The sequence below is a fragment of the Amphiprion ocellaris genome, chromosome 3 (genome assembly GCF_022539595.1).
Source record: "Amphiprion ocellaris isolate individual 3 ecotype Okinawa chromosome 3, ASM2253959v1, whole genome shotgun sequence".
Taxonomy (NCBI): domain Eukaryota; kingdom Metazoa; phylum Chordata; class Actinopteri; family Pomacentridae; genus Amphiprion; species Amphiprion ocellaris.
The window spans coordinates 14,085,468-14,111,872 of record NC_072768.1 but is presented as its reverse complement, the minus strand read 5'-3'; the positions used below and the strand labels follow the sequence as shown (position 1 = coordinate 14,111,872).

Below are 26,405 nucleotides of genomic sequence, written 5' to 3'. Positions count from 1 at the left end.
AATCTGCTTGATCGATATTATGCGCATGCCTTAAATGTCCCCACGATTATTAAAGTTTGTTGAGCCTAATGTTTAGTGCAGTCTGTGCACTGGAGGAGAGGAGAATTAAACACACCATTTAGAAAATAAGATGATAATGGCAGTAACAGTTAACAAAATGTAATGTTTGTAATTTATCTACATGCACACTAAGACTGATGAAACATAGAGAAATGATGTCCATTTGTTGTAAGTGCTCCTTATCAGTACTGAATTGAAATATCTCAAGTAAATTGGGAAAAAGAACTTGACCACATATCAGTCCTACATAGATAGCTGAGTAACACAGTTTAATCCCATAAACATTTAGCTTTTAGCTGTGGGAGGCAATAGAGACCAACAAAACTCACAGGTTTTTTGGAAGACAAGAAGTTACAACCGGTGAGAGGGACAATAAAGAAGCAAGTGGTGTAAAAGTGGCTGAAACTCTGATAACTCATATAAAAAGTAATGTTTTCTTCTATTGCGTAACTGAACTCTGACTCACCACTGCAGATACCGCCGCGGTCAACTCTACAGTCATTACACATCAGGCTCTGTAAACTGATGCGGCTACTCTCTCCTCCACTAATGGGAGAAGGAAACTGCCTGAAAGTTCCTGTCAGTGGACTGACCTGTCTGCGGGGGGAGGAGGCTGCAGGAGGTGCTGATGCTCTGACTCAAATCCGCAACTTCAGGTTTGGGCTCCGGGCTCAGAGGCACGGACAGGAAGTGGTTGAGGTTGATTGGATGAGTCTGACTCTGGGCGAGGCAGGGCAGGCTGCGGCGAGACGGCTTCAGGCTCTTCTCCTTCAGGATCTCGCTGATGCTGGTGTGCATCCCTGGGGACGGAGGGCAGAGGGACAGGCCATATTAAAAAATAAAAACACAGCATGCAAATATTCTTCTCTGATTTGGCTAAAAATCTAATTTATTTTGTTGAGGTTCGAAAAGGATTCAATTCAAGCACAAATATTTTTTAAGCTGTTTAGCTAGTGACAAATTCTAGACACCCCAGTCAGGTGTAACTTTAAATCACAATGATCAGACCAGCACACAGACACTTCTTTGACCAGCTTTACTGAAAGGACTCGATGCCACAGATAACAAGAGAAGGATGAAAACGGGTTGTTGTTATGCTGGATGCTGCATGTCAGTTAGAGTCGTAGTCAGACATTTGAATGCCCACAACTCTACCATTTGCTGTCTAAGAAACAGTTTCAGACAGTGTGGTGTCACAGACGATCTGCCACACGATGCTCTGGATGGACATGTTTGCCTCCGCTTCACCAAAGCCCTTCAGGAACAGTGGGACAACAGTCAACAAGCAGCATCAACAGCCTCTTTAACTCCATGCCTTGTGACGCATTACTGACTTGTGATTTCTGGTCAATGACCCCATTCTCTGTCTGTCCATACTGTATATATGGTATAATAAAAAAACAAAGAAGTCTGATAATGCCACGTTGTTCAGCAAAATTTATATCTGACATAAAAACCAAGATTATCTACCAGGCTGTGTGGGTTTAATTAAGGACTCCACTGAGCTGCATCACTGAAAATGTTCGATCCAGTGTTTTTTGGAACTTCATCAATAGGGAGTAAGAGTTAGAATATCGCAACCTGTGCGGCATCGCTCTTGACTGTTCTGTTTTATGTCTGGCTCTTGTGAGTCAGTCAGCTTAATGGAAGTGAAAACCTAAATCACTGAACTGCTTCTTGAATAGAGCAGCTCATGCTAATATGCTAATGACAGCGCAACTTCAGCACTTTGATGCAACACTCCATTCACTAATATTTATGCATTTATTCAGTTACTGCATATTCAGGAATGCATACTTTGGCAGCAAAATAAGATTTTTTCCAACGTGCTGAAGCAGGAACTGCACACCCATAACGCCAATAATAAATTTCTTTAATTTCCACATTAGGGTCGATCAGGCACATTAAAAATAAAAGAACCGCAGCATGCTTACAAACAATTATTGCTTTCATTGTTTTGTTTGTTTGTTGACTATTTTTCATTTTAACATTTCTATATTATAATTAGATTTTGCACAAATAACAAAAAACACAATGGTGAGTAAGGAAAATAAAAGGTAAAATATATTTGTATATATTGAATGCGCACAAACTGAAATCAAGGGAGTGGGTGGAAAAAGGAAGGGAGGGAGAAATCACTTCAGTCATTAACTGGTCCATCCTTTTATGAGCTACAGTGGTGGTAATAATGTCTGTCCTTCATAGGGGAGTGCATTAAAACCATCAGCACTCCCCCTCCATCAAATCACACACTACAATAGCTCAAGACAAGCAGACTGATGGTGCACCACGAACATATGCTTGTTAAAGAAACCACTTCAAAAAAGATACATTTAACAACAGCCTCCTTTTATGCTGCATCCTCATTAGCATGTCAATGTTTTGTTTTGTTAGAGGTCATTTTCAAGGTTCTTTTAGCAACAGAGGAGCTGTATGATGATGGAAGAGGGACACAGTGCAGATGAAATGTGGAGAGAATCTCGAGGCTATTAATGATGATGAACGTCCATCAGTGGAAGCAGGACATTGGACCCGACCTTCAGACCCCACAGCAGCGTCACTGCTGCAGCTCCTGACATATTTATTCATGAAATGAAGGCGCCCCCCTTTAAATGGGAACGTGACTTACTTTCACCTCCAGTGAGGAATTCTCTCAGTGACCTTCCTGAAACATTCAGCTGAAACGTGAATTTCTAATTCACTCTCTGCAGCCGGAGGGTTCGTGCTGCGAGCTGTGCAATAACTCATTTTCATGACACTGATCTCGATGGGATTTCCTAGCGCTGTTGGGTGAGAAAGAAGCCATGGTGAAGATGTGAGCTTGTAGGCCCAGGGGAACCACTAATCACACTGTTTATTTCCTGTACAGCCCCACAGATATGAAATGAATGAAAGTTGTGCACTCTAGCTCACATATACAGTGAATAATTTAGAAAGGAAAAACTGTAGATTTTTTATGTGCATTAAGGCAAAATCATGCTTGCAGTTAGAATCCACTCCACTCAAGACAGATATTAAATATAGTTTGAAATAAAAGTCTTTTAAATAAAAAGGTCTGATTAGTCAGCACAAAATATGACGCTATAACTACACCGCAAATTTATGTATTTTTCTATGTCATGTAATTTGTCTTTAGACTAATAATAATTCTTGATTTCCCAGTGCTTTAATTTCACAAGTATTCATTTCTTTCCTGCGCTTTTCATATTTCAGTTGATTCATTAAATCCAGTCTTTCAAATCAGCACTGAGCTGCAGGTTGTTCAGCAATTATTCTGTGAGGAGACTTGCTGTATTGTGCCAATTACATCTGCAATAACATTTCAGAAACGACAAATTTATGGTCCAGTGAGGAGGAAGGTTTGTCCCTCTCAGCACAAACACAGCAGCAACATACTTTACTTTATGAGTCAAGTGTAAATCAGTGAGCGCTGTGAGCTCCACTGAAGTGGCCATCAAGTGCCATAATATCATGGCTTCTGCGGAAGAGTCTGAAGTGTGTACGTGTTCTTATTTATTATAGCTGTCCAGTTAGAGGAGTACCCTGTCCACTCCATCCTCATTCTGCCTATTGATAAATAGAGAGTGGCTTACACTCACCTTATCAAAAAGGTACAATCAGTGGTCCAGGTAAACCCAACAGACACCGGCAAAACTCCACATGTCTGAGATAATACATCAGAGCAGAGATAATGGGTCTGTAGGGGCACAGCTTCGTCATCCCAAAGGACTCTCAAAGTTTAAAATAGAATTACAAATTGGACAGAGTTCATGTTGTGTGAAATTGCTTCCATGGAAATTTCTGAGCATGTGCAGATAAAAAAAAAAAAAAAACACTGATCAAATCTCTCAGACCCCTGTGAATATTAGGGATATGATAATAGTTATCTGACAATCACTGCCCTGCTCCAAAGCTTTGGCCTCATTTTTTCATGCATTCAGCCTCTCTGAACTCTGCCCCACCGTCAGAGCAGCTGAGCGGTACCTTTTGAAGATGGTACATTGTGTAAGTCCATATAAATATATAAAGGGTTCATCTAATGTGAAATCCCGCGTTTAATCTCGCTGTGCTCTGGCTAAAACTGCATTATGAGGAGAAAGTTAATCCTGTGTGTGTGCATGGACTGTATGTGCATGCATGCATGCAAGCAGTCACTGAGCGTCCAGGCAGAGGAAGCCTGCTGTGAGGTGATGTGATTAAAAACACACCTCCGTATTTCCTCTGCATCAGCATAACGCAGAGTCTTGATGTCAGTTCTGTGTGTGTTCTAACAAACACCCACTCAGGCTCATCTGACGTGGAGCTGGACGAGTTTCAGTGGAGGTCGTGATCCGGGATTTGGATTTCTGCCGTCCATGATGGTCTTCTGATGTCAGATTAAATGGATTTTTTTTTTTTGTCTGTGGATGTGGGTGCGTATGATACTGACCATTGTGAATGTATACTGTGCACTATATACTTGCCTTTAAATGCTTGAACGGATGTACATATGAAGAAGTGAGGTTGTTCATCTGTTTGTTATGCTTCTCTTGATTATTTCTGTCATACTATGTATGATATGTCATATCCCTGGCAGAGTCACATCACTATCACTCTCTGTGTCTGTGTGCAAATGCAGCCAATCTGCTCTGATCCAGCTGGAAGAGCAAACATCTAATTTGAAAAATGTCAAGGATTTTAAGATCAGTTACAAGCTGTCAGACACCAGAAGCAAAACAGTGCTGTGAAACTGACTTAGAATTACCCAAGATGTGTTCTGTTGCTTTGAGTCACTATCGTCCACAGTCACTGTGAGACACCTGAAGCAACCAGACGCTATCTGTGAGGATGGTGCACAAAGAGAATTCAGGTCAGTAGGCTGTTTCCCATCATGCCTCTCTGTTTCCTTATTCTATACCTTCAATTATTCATCCGTGCTCAGCCCGTGGCACTTTTAGAATCAAAGCTTTCAACTAAGGAACATTCTGCATCAGGACTTTTTTTTTTTTTTTTTTTTTTTACACACAACACACATTATTTCTTTGCTCGTGCAGAGATCGTTTCAGGGGATCCCTGCCATAAAAGAGTGGGCAAAGAAGAAAGAAATCATGCACCACATGCTCAGAGAAGCACATCCAAAACACAGTGCATTCATAAAAATTATCACATGGAGGCAGACATGGCATTATGTTACCGTCTCATGGTGCCAGATCTGCCCATACAGCAATTATTATTATTTTCATTATTTACATTTATTTATATAATTAGGATTTATTATCACCGATGTTGTTGTTGCAGATGTTGTATTTTTTTCCTAATTCAAATTCAGCCGTATTGCAGGCAATGTAATTTCATGTTTTTATTGGAGAATAAAATTCTTAATAAATGTGATATGTTACTCTTTGTTGGCATCTGGCTAGACTGTTTGTTGAAGTTTGCATAACTATGTGACTTCCGCTGACCATTTTTTAAACTCAGGTGCAGTCAGAATCAGCCAACACCAACAGTTTTATAGATCCCAGTAATGGAGCAGTGCCTAGCAACGTTATCCCCAAGCCCCCAAGCAAGTCACCACCTCTCCCATCATCTCCTCTCCCCTCCCTGCACCACTAATACCGGAGGCTGGATTGACATTTTTGCCAAGAGCTGGCACCTGAGTACATGACGGTCGTCCCTCATCCTGGGATATTAAGCAGTATAACTGCAGATGACCTCAGGATGCATGAATCTAAGAGGCTAGTCCATGATAGTTTTCCACTTTGAAAGGAAGAAATGCATTTTGGCACCCTGGCTTGAGTTTTCTGTGAAAGGCAGTGGTGCATGCTGTTTTCCTTGTAGAAAGCTTATGGCTCATGAATCATCTGATTTCACATCTACAGTAAATTATGTCAGAGACAAAAGGTAAGAAAGTGAACAGATACACCTCTTCAGTGTGTGAAAAACAAATGCGCATTGAGGCTGATCAGAAAATCTGCTGGCTCACAACAACTATTAAAAAGCTGGTCTGAGCAGAGAATACTCAGCCCAGTATAATGATCAGGACTGTTTAATGTCAGAGAGACCTGCTGGAGCTCAAAAAAATCCTTCAGGATGAGCTGTAAAGTGGAACTGCGACTGTTCATTGCTTTAATCACTAACTGCACTGGCTCAGTGTTCATTCCATGTCTGGCAAGAGGGCTATTGAGGATTTACCCAGTATCTATAATGTCTGTACAAGTTCATGCAAAAGTCCACCGCCTGTGCCAAGTATCCGGTGGGCATACTGAAGTGTTTACTTGAACAGTGCCAGACAGGGCACCTGGCCACAGCAGAGCTCTGAAATCCTTTAAGTGTATATCTCAAGTGTTCCATCATGCTGAAAACTCATTTCTAGATGACACAAGCATGGAGGAAGCAGAATTGCTGAGTACAATAACTATATCCAGCTTTAGTTTTTATGCTTTTGGTGAGTATTGTGGAGTCTTGAGCTGCCCAACAGGCTGCTGCATTTGGAAGACATGGACCTCCTAACATCCGGCCTGCTACAAGAACACTTGAACAGTAGCTTTCGGCAACAAGAAAGTGCTCCTGATTTATGGAGTCAGTGCGCTGAGCAGGAGGAAACAAAAACCTCCAGAGTGGGTAAAAGTGCACTGGGAATGGAAACATCAGGAAAACCAAAAGACCACAGAAGAATGTACCTGCTGTGGTAAGGACATGCTGTTTTAGAGAGCAAAGTGATCTATACTAAACCCGCATAGCAGCACTTTTGTGCACCCAGAAAACAAAAGAAAGCCCTGCTAGCACTGATTGGTACCTCACTCAGCCCGCACTTTATTCTCAAACACTTCCACACTTTGAGAAGATGAGAAACAGACCTTTAAACCATTGCTCACCCATTTGCACAAAGCGTTGAAGGTCTGTGTCCTTACAGTATTTAATGTTGCCCCAACTTGGAGCTTCCACACCATAATGCAAGAACTATTTTTCTACTTCACCGAGCACCAAAGAAACATCCTTGGACAGCTCATTTAATTTGACTGGGCTTTGAGAAGGACTGTTGTGCTTTAATGAGGTCCAGCCACTAAAGTTTGGTAAGTACAGACCATTGTAATCATATTAGTTGTATATCAGGATTTTTCGTACTGAATATTTTTAACAGCCTTTAAATGGTTTAAATAAGGACAGTGGGTTGTTTTCAGTGTCTGCCAATACTGGCAATAGATCTGTGAGGAAGCAGAATAAAATGTCCCTAAGCTTCACTTAATGTGTAGTGCTGTCCAAGGTGCTGGAGCAACTGCCACAAAATTGCTGCTTTAGTGACTTTCGTTTGGCCTAATACACTTTGGACTGTTTGTGTATGAAGTGCGTGGTTTAATGGACTACACAACTATAGCATTTCCACTCTTATAAACAGTCAGCAATATCAGATCCCAGTGAATCTCTGATGCAAATCTTAGGGGTCCTTTTTGAAATTACAAGCTTATAATTTTGTGAGAGTCTTTAAAACTCCACAATGTAAAGCTAACGTTAAATTAAGAATTAAAACCTAAAAGTTTACATTGCCAGAGCCTGTCCTTGAGAATCTGTTGCCCCATCAGTTACTTTTCTCTGGTGCAGGGACTGCAAACAGCCTCGCTCTCCAAGCAGTTAGAGCATGTTTTATCCTCCGCCTGGCAGCATATCAAACAACATATACACACAGCTGAGTTCACATGGAGTATTAAGAGTGCTATTTAGCAGCCACTGAATATTCAGCTCCCATATTATGTTACATGTTTAATGCTCCAGGTGCACCAGTAATGTCTAATAGGGATTTCATGAGATGGATTCAGAAAATTTGTGAATTTTCACTTTAAGTCAGTCAAAAAATTGTGTGTTCATCTGATAAAATCCAACTCGGACTGTAAACAGATAGAGAGCAAAATATAGTCCACATTCACAATCAGAAAAGTGTACTCTGAATTATTTTCTAAGTGTTATAAGGAGGTATTCTAAGGCTACAGCTAAGAACACTGGAAACACAGCTTTAACTACTGCTGCTCTAATACTGTGACAGTAAGTTTGCAGCTTGAACTTCCACTAAGGTAGGCTTTTGTGGAGAAAATGAAGGATAATTTGATTTCCTATTTATAACTGGAATAAAGGGCTGAATTGCCTGAAATGACCCACACTGAGGGGAGTTTTGAAGAAATTATGCATGGTATTTCATCGTTTCAAAATGCCGCCCCAGCAGTATAATGAGAAAAAAAACACTGTGAAAGATGCTGCACCAATTCTCAGATGGATTGTCTTATTTTGCTCCTCTCAAAACCTTCAAATAGTTCAAAAATCTTGCTACATGCGGTGGCTTTAAAATGTTCTTTATTTCCCTGTCAGTATTTCAGGATGCATAAGTTGAATGATATATGTTAATGTGTATATGTGATTTGTGACAGCGGTAATTAACATCTGTTTAGTCATTTGTTCTTCTAATGATGATAATTTACAGTTAAATCTGATATATATTATGACTATGATGGCATACAGTATATTGCAGCAAATGGATGCAGTGGACATTTCTCAAAAACATTATGAGTTTAATATCAAATTAAAAAATTAAGAATCTAATTAAAGTATATAGGAAGATTGTAACCACCAGCCAAGAGCAAAACAAATTCAATGTTTGCAGCGCTATAAAACGTATTTATCCCCATTGCATTGGACTGGATGTTTATCTTTTTTAGCAAAACTTAATCGCAGCGGATGTAATTACCAGATCGAGAGAAATAATGACCATATCAACAGTTTAAAATAGCCAACAATTAACTCCACAGACACTGCTATCTGTTATGGTCTGTCTGTCTGTCACGTGCAGCTGAGCCAGACAGTCTGACCGTGAACACTCCCCTGAGCAGATGGCACTTTTTCCCCACAGTTTGGACGGTTCAGGACCAGATTACACAATCCTGGCACAACCTCTGGGTTGCATCATTTGAGGAGATTAAACATCTTTTCCTCTGTCAGCCCGTATATTACCCTGTTCCTTTCACGTCACACTATCTTCTTATACCCCCTGATTGCTTGTGATTTCTACTACGTCACAGGATTTTCTGCAAAGCCTCCGGTGCATCTACGCACACACACTTCAAGAGGGAATGCCGGCCAGCTGCACTGTCTTCAGAACACAATACCGAGAATAAAGTTCAACGAGGATCATTATAGTTCAACGATGAGTTGACAGGATGTGTGGGTTTTGTAGACATGATTAAATACCTCTGGGCTCCAGTAGAACTTGTGCCTGTATTGTCCTCATAACCTAGCAACAAAACAACCACTGACTATTTAAAGACTGAAAGTGTTAAAGCTGGTAACTGCCAGACCATACAAACACAGGCGCAGAACAAAAGAGACTCTTTGTTTTGTCATTTTGTGAACTGCTTGTTGTAATGTCTTTTGTCTTTTTTTTGTAAGCTGCACTGCAGACCTGGCAAAGTGACATTTTGTTCTCACTGTAAACCTGCATATGGCTGCAGTGACAATACAATAGGCTTGACTTAAGTGTTTACCTGCTCAAATCTGATAGGACACATTTCAAACATGATTAACTCATCTTATATAAAACTAATGTCTGCTTAATGTCTTACTCTTAAAGCAAGCTTAGATAAATATTAAACAGATGATACTAGATATACACTCTCCCCAAACCCAAATCTGTCCTGAAATTAATGTCTGTATCTATAAAACCATCTGCCTGCTTGCATAAGAGGACAGGTGGCCTGCCTCGGACTGTGCAACCAAACCAAAGGTTTACACACACACACACACACACACACACACACACACACACACACACACACACACACACACACACACACTGTAGAAAACTGCAACAGAGGACAGTCTCAGTCCTGCAGAAACCATCCACCCACAAACAGGAACACACAAACATCAAAGTCATTCTTTTGGGCTACTGAGCACTACTGGGCTTAAAAAAAATTCTATTTATGGAAGGAAGATGAGCCCAATATTTCTTGAAAACCAATACTAATTCTTTACAAACAAAAGTGCAGAATATTGAACAAATGAACTGAGCTTAGCTAAATATAAGTAAGAAGCAGGTTACAATAAAATCTTAATATGCCTAAATCAAAAACTATCTACAGAAAGAGTGTTCAGTGGAAGGTAAGATGAGGTTCTGCGTTCACCAACATGCTGCTGATGAATCTGAGTCTACAATCCATCTGCCAAAGTACATTTAAAATTCACTCAAATCTTGGGAAGCATTATCAGATGGTACTGAGTCATCTTGGTTTTGAAGTCCAAATATAGCTCTTTTATTTTTTCATCAACCGATCAATGTAATATTTTAAGGCGAGAAGAAAAACCTCTCATGTTATGTTTAATTTCAAAATACGCCCCATTTCTAACTCTTCAGCCTAAAATGTTCTTTCACCTACAGCTCTGCAGGGCCTCTAAGGAAAAACTTAGAGAAACATTCAACTCCTCTATAAACTACCTAATATTGGCGTCCATTTGATTTTGCAATCAATTTTCCGATTTTGCTGATTACCTACGCAGTGATAAACACTTGGCTCAACAAAGCTTTTCACCTCAAACACAAACCTCTGTTCAGCTTTCAGCAAGCATTTTCAGCACTAAACCTCTTAATGCTCTCCTATGGTGTCGCTGGCTGTGTTTGAGGAAGTGCAGCGTAATTTCTGAATATTGCTATAGCAGGACTTTGTGAGCCAAAATTCACCCCTTTTGCCTTCACTTTAATGGTGCACTTAGCAGTCACTGAAAAATTGAGTGGGCCCTCCAGCCTATAGTCAGCCTTTAACATAAATCTGATATCATCTTATGCTACGTGTTTCCTGTTCACTGAACTGAAATTAGAAAGTGGTTTATTCTGAGCTTTAAAATGTTATAAGCTAGGATTTTCTCTGAAACAGCAATACAGAAGGAAATAATTACTGGATGGAACACAATTCATAGGGAAAAACAGTCTTTGTTAATATAATAACAAATACTTATATGACAATGAAAATTAAAACCACGCCCAGCATGGGATCTTATGATATGGTCCATATTGTGCATGTCAACTACAGTAGAAGATTAAGTGTGAGGAAAAAAAGCATTTCTTGTCCACTTTTGTGTCCACATTCAAAGAGAAGTGAGCAAAGCAGATAAGCTAACAGCCTCTTCAGAGGGGCTTCACTCAGTCCTGAGATTTGGAGCTGCTCAGCTCAGCATCCTCTCATCAGAAGCCAGGGGATAGACCTCTTCTGTCTCCAACCTCCGCCAGGTGAACACAAAGAAGTAGCTGCTCCTCATTTATGAGCCTCAGTCAGCATGAAAAACAAGTGATGTCTTCATCATTATTCTATATTTAGACAGCTGGAAACACAAAGCGGTAAAAAAAAAGCACTAATTGGCAACACTGTACCAGAAGATACTGCCTTCTGTACTGTCATAACCATAACATTAACCAGGACAAAACAGAGAGAATGATTATGAGGTAAACCTCAACTACAGCGGTACAATTTGGCCCAAACCTTTTCTTACCTGTGACTCTAACCTGAGGTTAATGTCAAACTGCTGTTACACAGATAGATTCACATTTACTAAAACAGAAAAGATGAGGTGATTTGACTAAATACTTTCATGACTGCACTAAATGCCAAAATCAGCACACCAACATTTGCACAATGACAGTTACAGCAGGCTGTAATGCAGGCATTATGATTACCGTATCCACTATCCTAATTTAGCATCTTAACATGCGATGTTTAAAGTACCAGTAAACATAAAGAGCAGCTGAAGCTGAAGGGAATGTCATTACATTTGCAAGTTATAAACTAAAAAAAGGAAGGATTACACAAGTCTGAAAGACAAGTGCTCAAAGTTTGAAAGAAATCAACATTTTTCCTGATTAAAAAAAAATAGAAAGAGATAAAAAGGGACATTACAGTGTTACAGCAGCAATTTACAAAAAACAAACATGAAGACATTTTTTTAAATAGAGATACTAGATTTAAAAAAATGCCAAAGGATATAGAAAAAAATAAGCACAAATTAAATTTGAATGTGTCCTCAGAAGATGAGTCTAAAAAGACATCTGAAACAATGTCAACTTTGCATTAAAAATGAAACAACTGATACTTGATGACAACTGTCATAAGCATTTTATAAAGTCTGCTTCATGGCTGAGACTGTATCATGTCAGTCTTGTGCATCCGTCTTCAAATGAAGCAGTACTCAATAATTGCCTGTGAGCATCCCTACTTGTGGTTTAAGATCAATACTGGCCCAACAGTGTAATCTAGCTGCACTGTGAAGTGCTGGTATTTGGTATTTACTTAGACATCTGATCAAATGCGCGCTAGTGTGTAAAGATCAAGTCTCTTCCTTTAACAGCACCATTTGTTGTGTGAAAATATTGTCTGTCCAAAATGCAAATCAGCCCAACACACCAACATGAACTGCAGTGTGATGCCTCATATTGCTCTTTCAATAACTTGCTGAGTGGAAACGCATTTTCCATTTGACTGCATGATGGGAACTTTTTAACAGCCTCCAATCATTTTTTATGACTGTCAGAACCTCAAAGGCTGAGTGCATCTATTCTTGACAGGTTGCAGGGCGCAAATAAGCTACTTCACCTTCAGCCCAAACTATTCCGCATGCATCTGAGCAGATTTACATGGAACAGTTTGTATCTTTGCTCAAAGCACAAGCCCAACACAATATTGACACGGATTATAGCCTACTTGTACGGCTCTTTGGGTATATCCCTGAAAGCTCATTCGTGGGAGTGAATGCAGCTCAAATCACTGCAAGTTCAAACACTCCTTAAACAGTGTTGTCAGTTTCTGCATTGCTTGAATGGAGAGGAAAGGTCATGTAACCTTACACTTTTTTTTTTATTATAACAAATGTGGTTGAAACAGCTTGCGATATTTTAAAATTTCACCAATTTCTGATAGATTTAGTTGACATGAGATGTGCTATTGTAATTGAACAATTTTAACTGGATCATAAAAATAAAACAGCCAGTGCATCATAAAGTAGCGGGATAAATATCAAAGCGCACAAGGTTGAGAAACCAGCTCCATCCCAGCAGGAGGAGGCTGCAACTCTGCGTCACACTCACAGCAAGTACACAGATCTTCACCTCCGAGCAGCTTTACACACGCAAACTATTTCACAAGACACGAAAAGTGACCAGATCCGAAATAAATCACGGCGAAATTTCCACGTCAGCCACCAACCTTTCTGCTGCTTGAAGGACTGGATGGAGCCCGAGTGGTGCACCATGGCGACGTTCACTTGGTTCCCACTTCTCGTTAATTAAAATCCGTTTTTCGTGAAGCAAGATCGCAGTTGCGTACATGGGGAGCTGCGGTGGGCTTGTGTAGGTGTTCCCTCATCTGCCATCCTGCCACACGATCACACGGCCGATGCGCAAAGCCCAGCAACACCTGTCTCAGCCCCGCATGCGCTCCCCCCCAACCCAACCCAACCATCACCATCCACGGCTGTTGTCATGGTGACGGGCGGGAGGGGAGGTCCTGAGATGGACACGTCCTCCTCCCTCCTGATTTACCGAGTCCAAATAAGCTGCGGGAAATTACCAGAGGGCAGCACGTCTCAGAATGGACCGACAAGGACGAGTATCGACCGGCTCGTCAATCACCGCTGTCCCGAAAGATGCCAGCACCTCACTGGGATCTCTGAGTGGGAACCAAAAGTGCAGCTCGGTGCCAAAAATACCATGCAGTGGCTCCAAAACAAATATGCAACAGCAGCTTCAGTGAGCATAGAAATTCAGTTTTGCTTTTGTTTCATTTAAAGCCACTATAAACACCCTCTGAATATTATAAAGGATCACTCAACTATTCCAAAAAAAAAAAAATTAAACAGTAATTTTGGATGTTTATGGCTCTGTAAACCCTTAGACATCACGTGATCTTTAGCAGCAAACACAAATAACATGACAGGCAACAGCCAGAATCAGGCCAAACTTGAACTATCCCCCCCTAAAAAACTAAACTAATAATAAGTAACTCAAGACTAAAACATCAACAAATAGAATATAGTCCCTGTGGCTTCTCTCCTGGAAGGAAGCATTTGCTTTGGCAGGCATTTAATACTGTGGGGCTGAGAGGAAAAACTCCAAATAATCGATACTATCACTCACTACTACAGGGCTCACAGCTCACACCCTGCTGCTGTGGTGGCGGGGGATCCCTTGTTCCACAGTAAATGTTACATCGGTCACGGAAACTGAAGCTGAGAACAGTGTTAAAATGGCTGCAGTGTTGTTTTTTTGGATTTTCTGATGTTAATGCTGGCTCTGCTGCACAAATGAAATTCAACGGAAATGGCAAAGAAATTGTATCATGTATACATTTGAGGCAACAGAATGCAAAACACACAGTAGATTCAATTTCATTAAAAATTATTCATTATTTTCTTTATTGCTCTGCCTCATCTTTTTGTTTCATTTACCTGTTTTAAATGTGTAGTTTCTATTTTTAGTTCATTGATGGTGATGAGTCTTAGTGCTTGTCATGACCTGTACATTTTACTGCTGTTTTTGACAGCTTGTTTCATTTATATGGGACATGTAAAAAAACACGGAAGAGGATGCACATTAGTATTAAACACACACAAGCAATTTATGAGACAGAAAGCCTTGCATCTTTACTCTTAGGTCTTAAGTCGCACAGTATTAACTGAACAGAGATCTTATCGAGGATTATCTGCAAGGTCACTGCTCTTACTTCAATGTCAACCACACATAGTTACAGCAGCAGAACTCCAATCATGGATCAGAAGGCCATGAGAGTGAAATCTCTCTCATGGGTAGTTCATGTTATTTCTATATAAGCAGGGGCTGATCTGACTGCTGTGATCTGGTCAATCTTCACCACAGTCACAACAACACAGTTTGCAATTTGGTCTGCCGCCCCAGATTTGTATATCAATCGCTGTCTGTGCGGGTATTCTGAGGAGTAGTCTGGCATCTGTCATAGATGCAAATACCATCTGCTTTCTTGCAGCGCAGCACGCCTCTACTCCTCCCACTGTTCTGATGTTTATAGAGGACTGGTATCAGGGTTGTGAGTGCCAACCCCTATATCGTGTCCTCCAGCTACCAAGCCAATGCATCTCTTCCACTCAGGTGATTAATGAATAAATAAGCAGCTCTTATACGGTCAGTCCCATTTAAAATTGCACCTTCTCCATGTCTGCCTGTGAGTTTAGAGATGTAGGTCAGATGACAGCACTGCAATGGAAGGGCGGTTTTAGACAAATAAAATACTGCCACCCTGTGGAACAATTGACTAACTGAGCTGTCAGCATTGAACTCAAAGAACCACAGCTGGTTTTGTATTATCAACCTCATCCCATGCATGTAAATTTACAGTCACGATTAGATTCACATGCCGAATGATACTCTTGGAACTTTCAAACAAAACAACGAGCTGTCACGTCATCTTCGAGCTAAAAGCCAAACAACAATTTCCACAGATAAAACCTATCAAATCCCAAAAATCTGTGCAGCAAAATGCATTTTAAACAGAAAACTGAATTTCCAGCAATCAACAACAGCACCCTAACAATTTAAAATAACAACAACCAAATATTCCAATCAAAGAAAAGGTCACAATCAAGCGTACAGATATTTAATCATAACCAAAGCCATCTACCCTAATATTTAACACATCTCCTGTTGCATAACCACATTCAGTGTTTGTGAATTGTTCAAAGAACCAAAGAGCTTGCTTGAGGGGCTCTTGAATGACAAAAAGCTCTGACATCAACGCGTTAAACTAAATTACCACTGATGGCTTGCTGTAGTGCTGAGCAGTCAAGGGAACTGCTGATGAAGTTAGTTTAGAAGTTCAAATGAGGGTCTAAAATGTTCCTCTTCATGCTGAGGTCAAGCAGCCAAACTTCAGTGTGTTACTGAGCAACAGCTGTTTTCATTATTGATTAGTGCACTAAGGATTCTTTCAATAATTTATTTGATAAAAAGTTAAATGATGAATAATGTAAACAGTAATATAATGCCTGTCTTAATCTGTCATAATCAGAGCTAAAGTATCCAGATTGTTTTCTTTGTTGGAAAAACAAGAACTTTAGGATATTTAATCTGCAATCAGAAAAGCAGTGAATCCTACAAGATTCACAAGAAAACAAGAAAATAGATTTTAAAATAGTTAATTTTCTATTTCATTGACCATCAAATTGATTGATCAACTAACTGTTTCAGCTCTACTTGAGGATAGTGGATGTCCAGTGCCCTCAATATAATGCTTCAGTTGTACTAAATGGTCAACAGCTTTATTGTGACTCTCAACAGCAAAACCTGCAAGACATTCACTGGCTGAGACAAATCCATATTTATTAAGGAGGCAGCTTCAATTTTCAGCATGAGCCTTCTATTTTATATGCACTTTAGATGTGGAGCGATGTGCTAAACAAACAGAGGCCGAGCTCAGACTGGTGACATGCTCGTAAAAATCTGAATTCCCAGGAACTGATGGCAAACTCACCAGAGTGCGGGTCGGTCTCTGTCTCGGTGCCTCCTGAGTGGGAACTGTTGGCAAGTGAAGAGGTCCAGGACACTGAGTGGCTGATGGTGGGATTGACAGGAGAGCATCTGGAGACCTGATCCTCCAGCAAGGGAAGGAACATACAATTGTCTTGATGACATGATCCTGCAAAACACACATACATAAATTTATAAAAGATTGCAAACAGTGATCAGAATGCTCTCGTGTTGAATGTTTTTTTCACTGGTTCTGTGATCTTTTTCAAACCATCACACCTGTTGTTAAATTTATCACTAGGAAAATGCAGCTTGTATGTTCAGATCAGTAAATTATGAAGGTGACCACGGCAGTCCTGTTCCCTACGTATCCCTCTAATGTTACAGCACTCATACATTTTTAACATGTCTCTAAAACTCCTTTTTGCACTCTGATACTTGACACTAATGAGGAACAATAAAGGCGCTTGCTTTCCAAAACCAACTGTGTAACGGCTAAACCTCCAAAAATGTCAAGACACTTAATACCAACACACATGCTATGCTCAGAGATGGTTAACTCTGATTTCTCGAAAAAATATTTGTTGAATTTGCAGTTGTGCAAACCAGAGCAAAATGTCAACAGAGTTTTCTGTTTTATTAATAAGCAAGATAATTAGCACACTGCTGGCGGAATATCAGTACTTATTGCAAATATGAAGGGTAACGTCATTATGTAACGTTGCCCTTTTAGTATTTGAATTACTGTGGATGTTGAGGACTATATTAATGGGTTGTTCGTTCTTGAACATGACCCATATGCGAAAAATTTTCAGCAGTGTTTATAGTAAACATTAGCTCCTCTGACATTTAGAATGAGGAATAATGAGCACAATAACAAGAAAATGCCTTAAGGCACGTTATATTTTCAAATATTTTACTCATTTGGCAAACAGTCAGAGCCTTTATGATGCAGTAATTGCCTTTTTATGCAATACATAGGACCTCATTCTTAACCCTAAACAGGTCACTGCCAAGGTTGACCAAGTTAGCACATAATAATGCAGTGTAATTTATTTAAAATAGAAAAATACCATGTAAAAGCTGATATTTGTATTCAGTGTGTGCTGATGTGTGCTCCTTGTCTCATGTGTGCATTCAGCTTTATTAAGACCAACAGAAAGAGCCACAGGGCTGCACTCTGAGTCCAAACACCATGACTCACCAACGGTTTCCTCTCAGAAATGACTCTCCACAGGTACAACAGCGACATCTCCCTTCAGCATCTCTCCACAACGGAGCCCACAAAAAAGTAAACTTGGCAGCCAGACATGGTGAATACTGGATGCCAATGATGCCAAGTTTTAAATCCGCTCAGTTTGTTTTAGTTTTACTGACACATGCACAATATCTGCCATTAAAGAGATCATTCCACTTGAATGGACGGAAGAAGCTACATGTAAGCTCTGGGCAACTGGTCAGAAAAAACACATGGCCTAAGATGTGCTTGTGTCCATTAATGCCGTGCAGGCTAAGTGCAGCAATATACTGTCCTGAATGTTTCAAAACTATATAGACATTAGGTAAATCGATTGATGAGCAGATACTTCCTGCATAAACTTCCTGGCACATTATTTATTTAAACCAATACATTTCAAAGCTCCATGTCTCTAAGGTCCTCCCTCCAACAGCTGTAAATCTATGATGAGATGTCGAGGAAAGTGTGACTCCATTAACCATGTAAAAGTATAATTCATCCAGCGCCACAGCCAGACTGTCTGGGAGACAATATTAGCATGACTAAATTACTACCTTGCAACAAATATCACAAACACATGCTGGACTTTGAATAAGCTTAGGTGATTGCATAATATAATTGATGCATGTGCAGAATCATTTTGCCACTGCTGATAATATAAATGGAATTTAGTTTGAGAGCAGCAGATGCACATCCTTCCCGCTGTTAATTAAATAAAAAGGGCATAAGTGTTTATCACCTTAACAAGTGTAAGCTAAAGGGGGTGTATATCCAGGGTGGAGGGCATTTATACTACAGTATTTCCATTATATGATGGCTACTTCAAGCTGGCATATCTGCTTTATATCTCCTAAACAGTTTACGCTACTCAGCACAGATCACTTAGGGCCACATAAATGTTTGTGTGAAGTCAGAACACTCCTGCTCCTATCTAATCCAGTGTGTGCAGGCAAAACACTGGGCTACTTCAGATGAAAACGGCATTAGTAAGCAGCTATTAGACCCTGTAAACACTACTTTAAATAGTGCCATGGTTGCAAAACAATTAAAAAATTCCCCCCATCAAAAAAGAGAGCGTAAAAGAATTGATCTTCCCAGCAGATCAGATTCACTTCAAACTGTCAGGTCCTCCAAATGTATAGTTTCTATTTTGTATTAAAGTTCCAATGCAAAGTCATCAGTGAACACAGCTAAGCTTTATTTTACAGTACTAATCAATGCTCATAAAGCAAGGAGTGATTATATTTTTCCTCTTGTAACGTATAAAATGAACTCTAAATCATATTTCTTAGGAAAGTCTCTCCAGTGAGCAAGATACAAACTGGCTTTGAGGGCTTGATGATTTGTGAGCACATCATGCTGCTTCCTATAGAGCCACCCCATTATGATCTGCCCCCATGCCCCTGTCAGTGACTCTGTACACTCCTGAGCATTATTCACATGGAAGAAAACACTGTCCTATTAGCTGTCAAGAAATAGCCATAATATTTACCATTTTCAATTGTGCCTGAGGCAGTGATGATGATTTAGAGCAGCTATTAAAAGCCAGAGCATTCATGCATTAGTTACCTCATTAAACTGAATGACGCCGGACATTTTTGCTGGATTTCCCTAGAAAACAGTCACGCTCTCCCTTCTCCAGTCTGTGATTGTTTCACCACAACATTACAATGAGCTTTCCTGAGTGCCATGCTAACATGTCAGTGATAAAATTAACGTGTACACCAGAGGGGCCCATAAAGTATCCTATGTGATAAAAATTCTAATTAAATGTACAGGCATGTCCACTTAATCTGTTCCTCATTTACAGAAAATGCTGTGAAAGAAGCATCATTTTGCACCCTTCATAGAAAACTATTATTGGCTAATGTAGCTTCACTAACTTGCCTGTTCATTCATGCATTCAATATCACACTTCATTAATTAATCAATCCAGACGGCTCAGTTTTCATCAAGCAGATTAACATTATGGTTTGTACATACTGAAGTTGTCTGCACTCTTTAGCAATACATTTTACGGTATTTTCAGCTTTTATCCTGACAGAATGAGCATTATAATTGTCTGCTGTTAACCACGTGCACTTTATGAATAATGTTTTGTTTTAGTCTCATACCAAAAGGGCTGAATATTCTACAACACATTACAAGAAAACAGCTTATTAAAACAACTTAGTCAAATAAAGTGACTATATAAACAATTTATAAGAAAGACCAAACAATTTAAACAAACATAAACAAGCAGATTAAATTAAATCATTGTAGCTTTACAGCCAGCTGCAGTTTTACTATCAAACCACAGCCAGCTATAAACCCCATGTGCCTCCTTCAGCAGTGAGTGAAACTTACCTGAGGAGGTGCCACGAGCCCGTGACATGGTGACTTCCATTGCACCTTCAGAATAAGTCCCCCATCAATAATAAGTTTCTCAGCGGTCACTTGTACAACTGCTAAAGCTATGCAGCCTTACAGACCTGTCATTCCCATAGTGCAGCACTTTGAGCTGTGAAATAGCCTGGACGCAGCAGCGAAGATGAATGGGTGGAGTTTGAAGTATTGTCAGGCAAAGCGGGGTACAACATTAAACTCTCAGACTATTGATTGTAGTATATTGATTGGACAAAACTGCTGTATGGAACATCACTCACTTCACACAGAGGTTTCTCATCACCCTATGTAACTGATAATAATTTGCAACTGGAGAAGACAGCCCATCCACTCTCTTAGAGGTAGGACAGACATTATCAGTTATCCTGTAGGCTAAATACAGTGGGGACACATTTGGTTGTTCTAAATTTTAGACATTTTGCTGAATATTTTATGGAGTTTTCCTCCCACAAGTCCCATTTAGCTCGTATCTAGTCCAGTATTTTTCATAGGGTAATGCATCCAGGACATTTACTGTGTAAGTCATGGATGACTAAACTCATTCCAGCCATCAGTAATAATGTAGTACTAGTAGTGATGGATACTGTTGTTACCATGGTGATTATTATCTTAGTCTCATCCTTTAGCAGCAGGTGGCGCTGTTGGATCAGAGGACGAGTGTGGCATCCACCCACATCGGCTAGTTACATTCAAAATCCTCCTCCGCAGATTATTATGCAGGGAACAAAAATAAGTAAGACGAGCACTACTTAAGTTTCGCCAACTTTTAAAAACAGTAGTACTCTTTTCATTGACAGTTTTACAGTTTGGTAACTTGTGTTTATAGCATGATAGCAGAAGACCCAACAGTAGCGTACCTTGACGTTATTGAACACACCTTAGCAGATTTGTCAGCCAGTTGAACTCGAACCAAAACAAACTCAGAAGGAAAAACATTTGGCTTAGTCATCTGACATCCAAACAGCTATTTCCCAAATGCCGCGGCAGCTAAACAAAAGGTGTGAGAAGAAGTAAATAACTGTCGCTTTCAGAGCTAACTTGGCTTGTAGTGTTAGTTTGCGCTAGCCGTTAGCTAGAATGCTAACGTTGCTAACAGACGCCGCTGGTACCGTTAGCTAGGTGGGAACGTTATGCCAGATGATCCAGCAGCAGCCGCTGGAAGTAGAAGCTGCTGCTTCTTTTGCCTTAACTATCAGCCCAGCAGTTTGAGACGGGCCTGCCAGCTAGTCACGTAGCTAGTTTAGCTTATCTGAGACACTTAAAACTCATTTTCTACGTTGCCTTTTACTGCCTGGAATAATAACTCCAGTATGGGGATGTGCTTACCGTGCCTTGGTGGAGCAGCGGACGACGTGGTTGTCACTCCAGATCCGGTAAGTTAAATTTGTACAACTTTTATTACCAGCAGTGTCACTGGAGAAGGCAGGTTGTGTTTTTTTTGTATTCAAAATACAGGAGGAACTGTTTTAAATTACCAGTGAATTGGATTCACCATCTGTAGGACACCAGTAGGCCCCACTATGTAGTGCAGAGGAGGCGTTGACACAGCGGCATGTTAGCTATGCTCCAGGCCCAGCATGGGTAACCTGGTGAAGACAGTCTGTTTACAGCTTTAGCTCACAGCTTCTCTGTGTGTTTAACAGGAGACAAGGAGGCGACAGTTAGCTGAAGCCGCAGAGAAGAGACAAAAAGAGGTGAGTTATGAGGAGTCGCTCTTACTGTCTATGTGAAAAGTGCTAAAATAAAACTGTTAATACACTTACCACTTTATTAGGCACATGTTAGAAGTAATGTGTTACAGTACATCAGCCTTGCAAGTTTGTTCTACCATCATGAAGGTATTGTTGGCATTAATTTGTGGTGTTGCTGAACCGTACAGTGTTTGACATATCTTCTACCATCATTAGAAACACCTCTCAGCATAACACAGAACAAAGGTGAACATAAACACAACACCTCGAGAAAACAGTTACACCCAAAACTGAAATGACTTTTACAAAGGTAGGATTTATTGCACAGTATTTGTATTTACATTAACTTAGTATCTGGTAACTAGAGCTGCAACAATTAATTGAAATAAGCGATTACTTGTTATCTATTAAATAAATTGTGGACTATTTTGATATTGAGGGGAAAAAAGTCACATTTCTGTTATTCCAGCATCTTAAATGTGAATATTTTCTGGTTTCTTTACTCCTCTATCGCAGTAAACACATTTTTTTGGATTGTGAACAGACCAGGACATTGATGACATCATCTTGGGGTTTGGGAAACATAGGTCATCAGTTTCGCCATTTTGTGACATTTTATACCAAATTACTAACTGAATAATTGAGAAAACATCAACAGAATAATCAACAGTGAAAATGAAAGTTAGTTGCGGCTTTACTAGTTATTAAATGTAGTAAAACGTCGTCGCCTTTTACTATACACATCAGCCCCATTAAAGGCAGAACTACTTTACATTGTGGTGAGTAATTTTTCGTTGTGCAGAAAAGCCACTTGCAAACCCGTAAGCGGCACGCTAAAGTTGTATCAAGGTAAGCAGACATGGGCCAGAAGAAAAACTCTTCTTGGCCAGGTGAATTTTGGCTGATGCCTCAACTACCACAACCTTCTGCTCCAAGTCACTGTTTCCATCTTTAAATATCCTGACACCCTGACAGGTTGCACTTGTACTAGCACAGGTGAAGGCACTGAGCCCTAACACACAGTCATGTCTCAGTAAGCAGCGCAGCACTGTTGAAAGAAGCTACTTCATCCTTTAACCGAACTACCTCATGTGGCAGTTGAATGCCCACCTGCTTATTCTGATTGTCTTGTGTTTTCTGAAAGGTTGTGGTAAAAAATAACTGATTAAAATGCTCTTGAAAAACACATGCATGCTTTTAGGATTGCTTGAAGATATTCTGACACAAACAAACTGCAACATTTTATAAAGAAGCCGTTTCCTGTTGGTGCCTGACCATATCTCATTTTGCTTTTACAGACAGCATACAGGGGTGTTAAAAATCCAGAAGCAGTCGAGAGGAAAAGGAAAAAACAGGAAGAAGTTGAGAAACAGGCGATGACCACCTCTGTGTCTGGTGGTGGTGGATTGAAGGTCAGTTTTGTGTTTAGGGATAACAAATATTTTGCACAGTTTTTGTTCCTTAGGCTTTGTGCTTCTGCCAATTTAATTTGCAATAAAATAATGGATTCTACAGTTAAGTGCCTACTAAGAGGTACCAGTAAGTTTAAACATAGTGCCAAAATTACAAGGGATCAAAAGTAATTGGTCACAACTAAATGTTTCTTTGGCAGTTGAGTTTTTCAGTGGTAGCTCTTTCATACACAAAAGAGCTCACATGTGGCTCAGAGTTGAGTAAAAGTTGAAACTTGACATATAGATTGAACAGAGTTGTCAGTGAAATAAAAGTATGTTTTTAGCACTTTGCAAAAACATATTTCAGCAGTGCATTATCTATTATTTCATTTCAACTTTTATATGCAGAAGCAAAAAGCCTGGAAAGCAAGAAGTATGTAACTGTCCAAACACTTGAGGTGCAGACTGCATGTTATTCCTAAGATGCCGTGCAAATAAATGTCTGTTCATGCAGTCATCCATGAGATAGCTTAAAAATACAGAACCATCTTTCACAGTCATGAAAAGAAGCTCCTTTTTAACTGACAAATATCGGAAAGGATCAATTCCTTTTATATTTAACTAAGTTTTTTTTTTTCTCAATGCAGTTGGGTAGCTTTTACAGATAAGATTTTGCAGCAGATTTTGGTTTATTACTCTGCCAAAGAACACGGCGGAGTTATGTGACAATCGGTGTACGTTTGTCCGTCTCTTAGTCTGTTTGTCTGTGTGCAACATTACTCAAACAGAATAATGGATTTGGATGAAATTTTCAGTGAAGGTCAGAAATGACACAAGGACCAAGTGATTATATTTTGGCCATGATGCGGCTTATAGTCTGGATCCACGCATTTGTTAAAGATTTCTGTATCATTGCGAGATAGCAGCATGGCATCACTGTAGCTATGACAACAAGAGAACGTTATGCCAGTTGCCTGCTGACGATCACATGATTGCGATCCTACTACAAATCCACTGTTGCGGACTTATTGGGACTTATCCATCGGAAATGATACAACAATTCAGCAGTCTTGGTGGAGTACAGCGCTCTCTGAGTGCTTTTCTTGTTTGAAAATGCGACAACATTTCCGTGATTACTACTGATGCGTTGGAGGATTTTCATATAAACAATGGCAATTATTACTGCTCTCTTAAACTGTGTACCTTCCAACGTTGGTTTCTTAGGATGATCTGTGTTTTAGCAACATGCCAACAATCTCTATTTCTTGATCACTAAACGTTGTAAAAAAATTTCTACCATTTGCGTTTTCTTCTGCAGTGGCAGGTTGGCTGAAAATCCTGGACGGTAAAGTCTGAACTCTGATGTCCAAAACTACATGAAGTATTGCTGCAAAAGGACTTGAAGATGTTGGAACTGCTGTCCATTTTTACCTTTTTCTTGCCTGTTTTTAACATGTTATGAGACAGACGGTTACAATTGTTTGACATCATTAAAATACATCTGAAGCTGCCCCACACAAAATACAGAAGTATTTGCCAAGTTTATACGAGCCATGTTTGAACTTTGGACAAGTCAGGGATGGCACAGTAACTGCAAGCAAACATACTTTATGTACTACTTTATTAGTTTTATTTGACAGTTGATTGAGCATAATCTTACAGTGATTTCCATTAGATAACACAGGGGCACATGACTTTGAAGTTCAGTTGTATATTAAGACAGAGCTGCCCTCAACATTTTTGGTTTTCATAGTTGAGGATCAGTTTTCACTGTATATCCGTTAATATCTACATTATATTTTGTGTGAATTCTCTGAAAATCCAAGCACCATGTTGACACTTTATCACTTTGTTTTGGGCTCTGTTTTTTTGGCAACACAAAGACTAGTGCAAAAAATGCTTTAACTTGTTGGCTTCCACTAAACTTCTTATGTGTTTTGCTTGTCACTGCGGTATTTTGGTGACCAGTAAAATGCATCTCACATGGGAGTAATATTGTGGTGAGACTAGACTAGTATATGTTTCACAACTCGGTCCGTACATGGCGTAACATCACTCGCTAATTTGGTGATTGCATCAGTAAGCACAAACTACACTTGATAAAAAGCTGGTAAATAATTTAAAACACTAAGATAAAACAACGAACAGGAGCAGCAGTGGATGTCTATTGCACTTTAGTCTTTGCCCTGCTTTCATGGAGCCCTTTTTTTTTTCTTTGCACATTGGATTGCAATTTATGCAAAACACTGATGTGATGGCTGCTTAATATATATGAGATATGAAATGTATTTGTGAATTGCCACAATACAATATGAAGCTTTTGTTAGACACCGATTTGCACACAGTCTGTCAATAGTTGGCAAACAGCAAATATGCTTGGGAGATTCATGTCAGCTACAGTGGAAACAGGAAGAGACTGAAGGAAGAGAAAGACAAACAGATAGTGAAATATTTATGTTAATTGAGTGCATTTCTTACAGCCTTTTCTTGAACCTTAAATGCTTCCGGTGCCCTTGTCATTTTGTAGAACAGGAAATTTAGCCAATGTTATTTGCTACAATAAATCACATTTCTGCTACTCTTGTGTGGATTCTGTGTAGAACTATAATTTTATAGAAGAATGATCCAATACAGATCATTTTTAGTAATTTACATTCGGGTATACTACAGTGGAGAAATAGATGGGTGACAAATTAGAAAAGAACTTGAACCCTTGACCTCAGGGGTTAGGGGATCCAGTTATGCTGTGGAGAACAATTTGCTGGCATTATTGGGGCCCACTTGTCCCCTTAGAGGAGAGGATTACTGCAAATCAATACAAAGTAATTCTGAGTGATCACCTTTATCCTGATGTGAGAGTCTCTCCAAGGATGAGAGTGTCCCCTTCTTACAGCACATGGATCACTGAATCGTTAAATGATGTTGGTCTAGTGGCATTTTGTGACCAAACACCTTACCCTGACACTTATTGTTGATTTTTCCTTGAATTTGTCACCCATCTGTGAATCCTTGACAAAAAAAAATATACACAGATGATAACAAGGTTTGCTCTGTGATAGACTTTAGAAATCTACTGTTGATCTGAACATTTACTGATACATTTTCTGTCTCATTTAAATGAAAAAGATTTCCATTCA

At 39.7% G+C, this 26,405-nt stretch overlaps 2 protein-coding genes across 5 annotated transcripts in view; one reads left to right on the top strand and one right to left on the bottom strand.

Moving 5' to 3' along the window:
- The window catches only part of ano3 (anoctamin 3), a 44,186-nt gene extending 23,919 nt beyond the window's left edge, over window positions 1-20,267 (bottom strand). For 3 of the 4 annotated variants that reach the window (XM_035949350.2, XM_035949351.2, XM_035949352.2), the window contains exons 1-3: window positions 20,145-20,267; window positions 16,566-16,730; window positions 654-860 (exon numbers count right to left, since the gene is read on the bottom strand). In XM_035949350.2, the coding sequence (XP_035805243.2) occupies window positions 654-860; window positions 16,566-16,730; window positions 20,145-20,184 (412 nt within the window). In that variant the 5' untranslated portion in view covers window positions 20,185-20,267. Of the gene's footprint in view, window positions 1-653; window positions 861-13,271; window positions 13,514-16,565; window positions 16,731-20,144 lie in introns of those variants that run through there. The other variant, XM_023272817.3, reaches the window with a different exon arrangement.
- Window positions 20,268-20,930: 663 nt separating this feature from the next.
- Window positions 20,931-25,846, top strand: svip (small VCP interacting protein). The gene is made up of 4 exons (XM_023272821.3): window positions 20,931-21,556; window positions 21,827-21,877; window positions 23,173-23,286; window positions 24,587-25,846. The coding sequence occupies exons 1-4, from the start codon at window positions 21,494-21,496 to the stop codon at window positions 24,599-24,601; spliced, it is 243 nt and encodes an 80-aa protein (XP_023128589.1). The 5' UTR covers window positions 20,931-21,493; the 3' UTR covers window positions 24,602-25,846.
- Window positions 25,847-26,405: the final 559 nt, after the last annotated feature.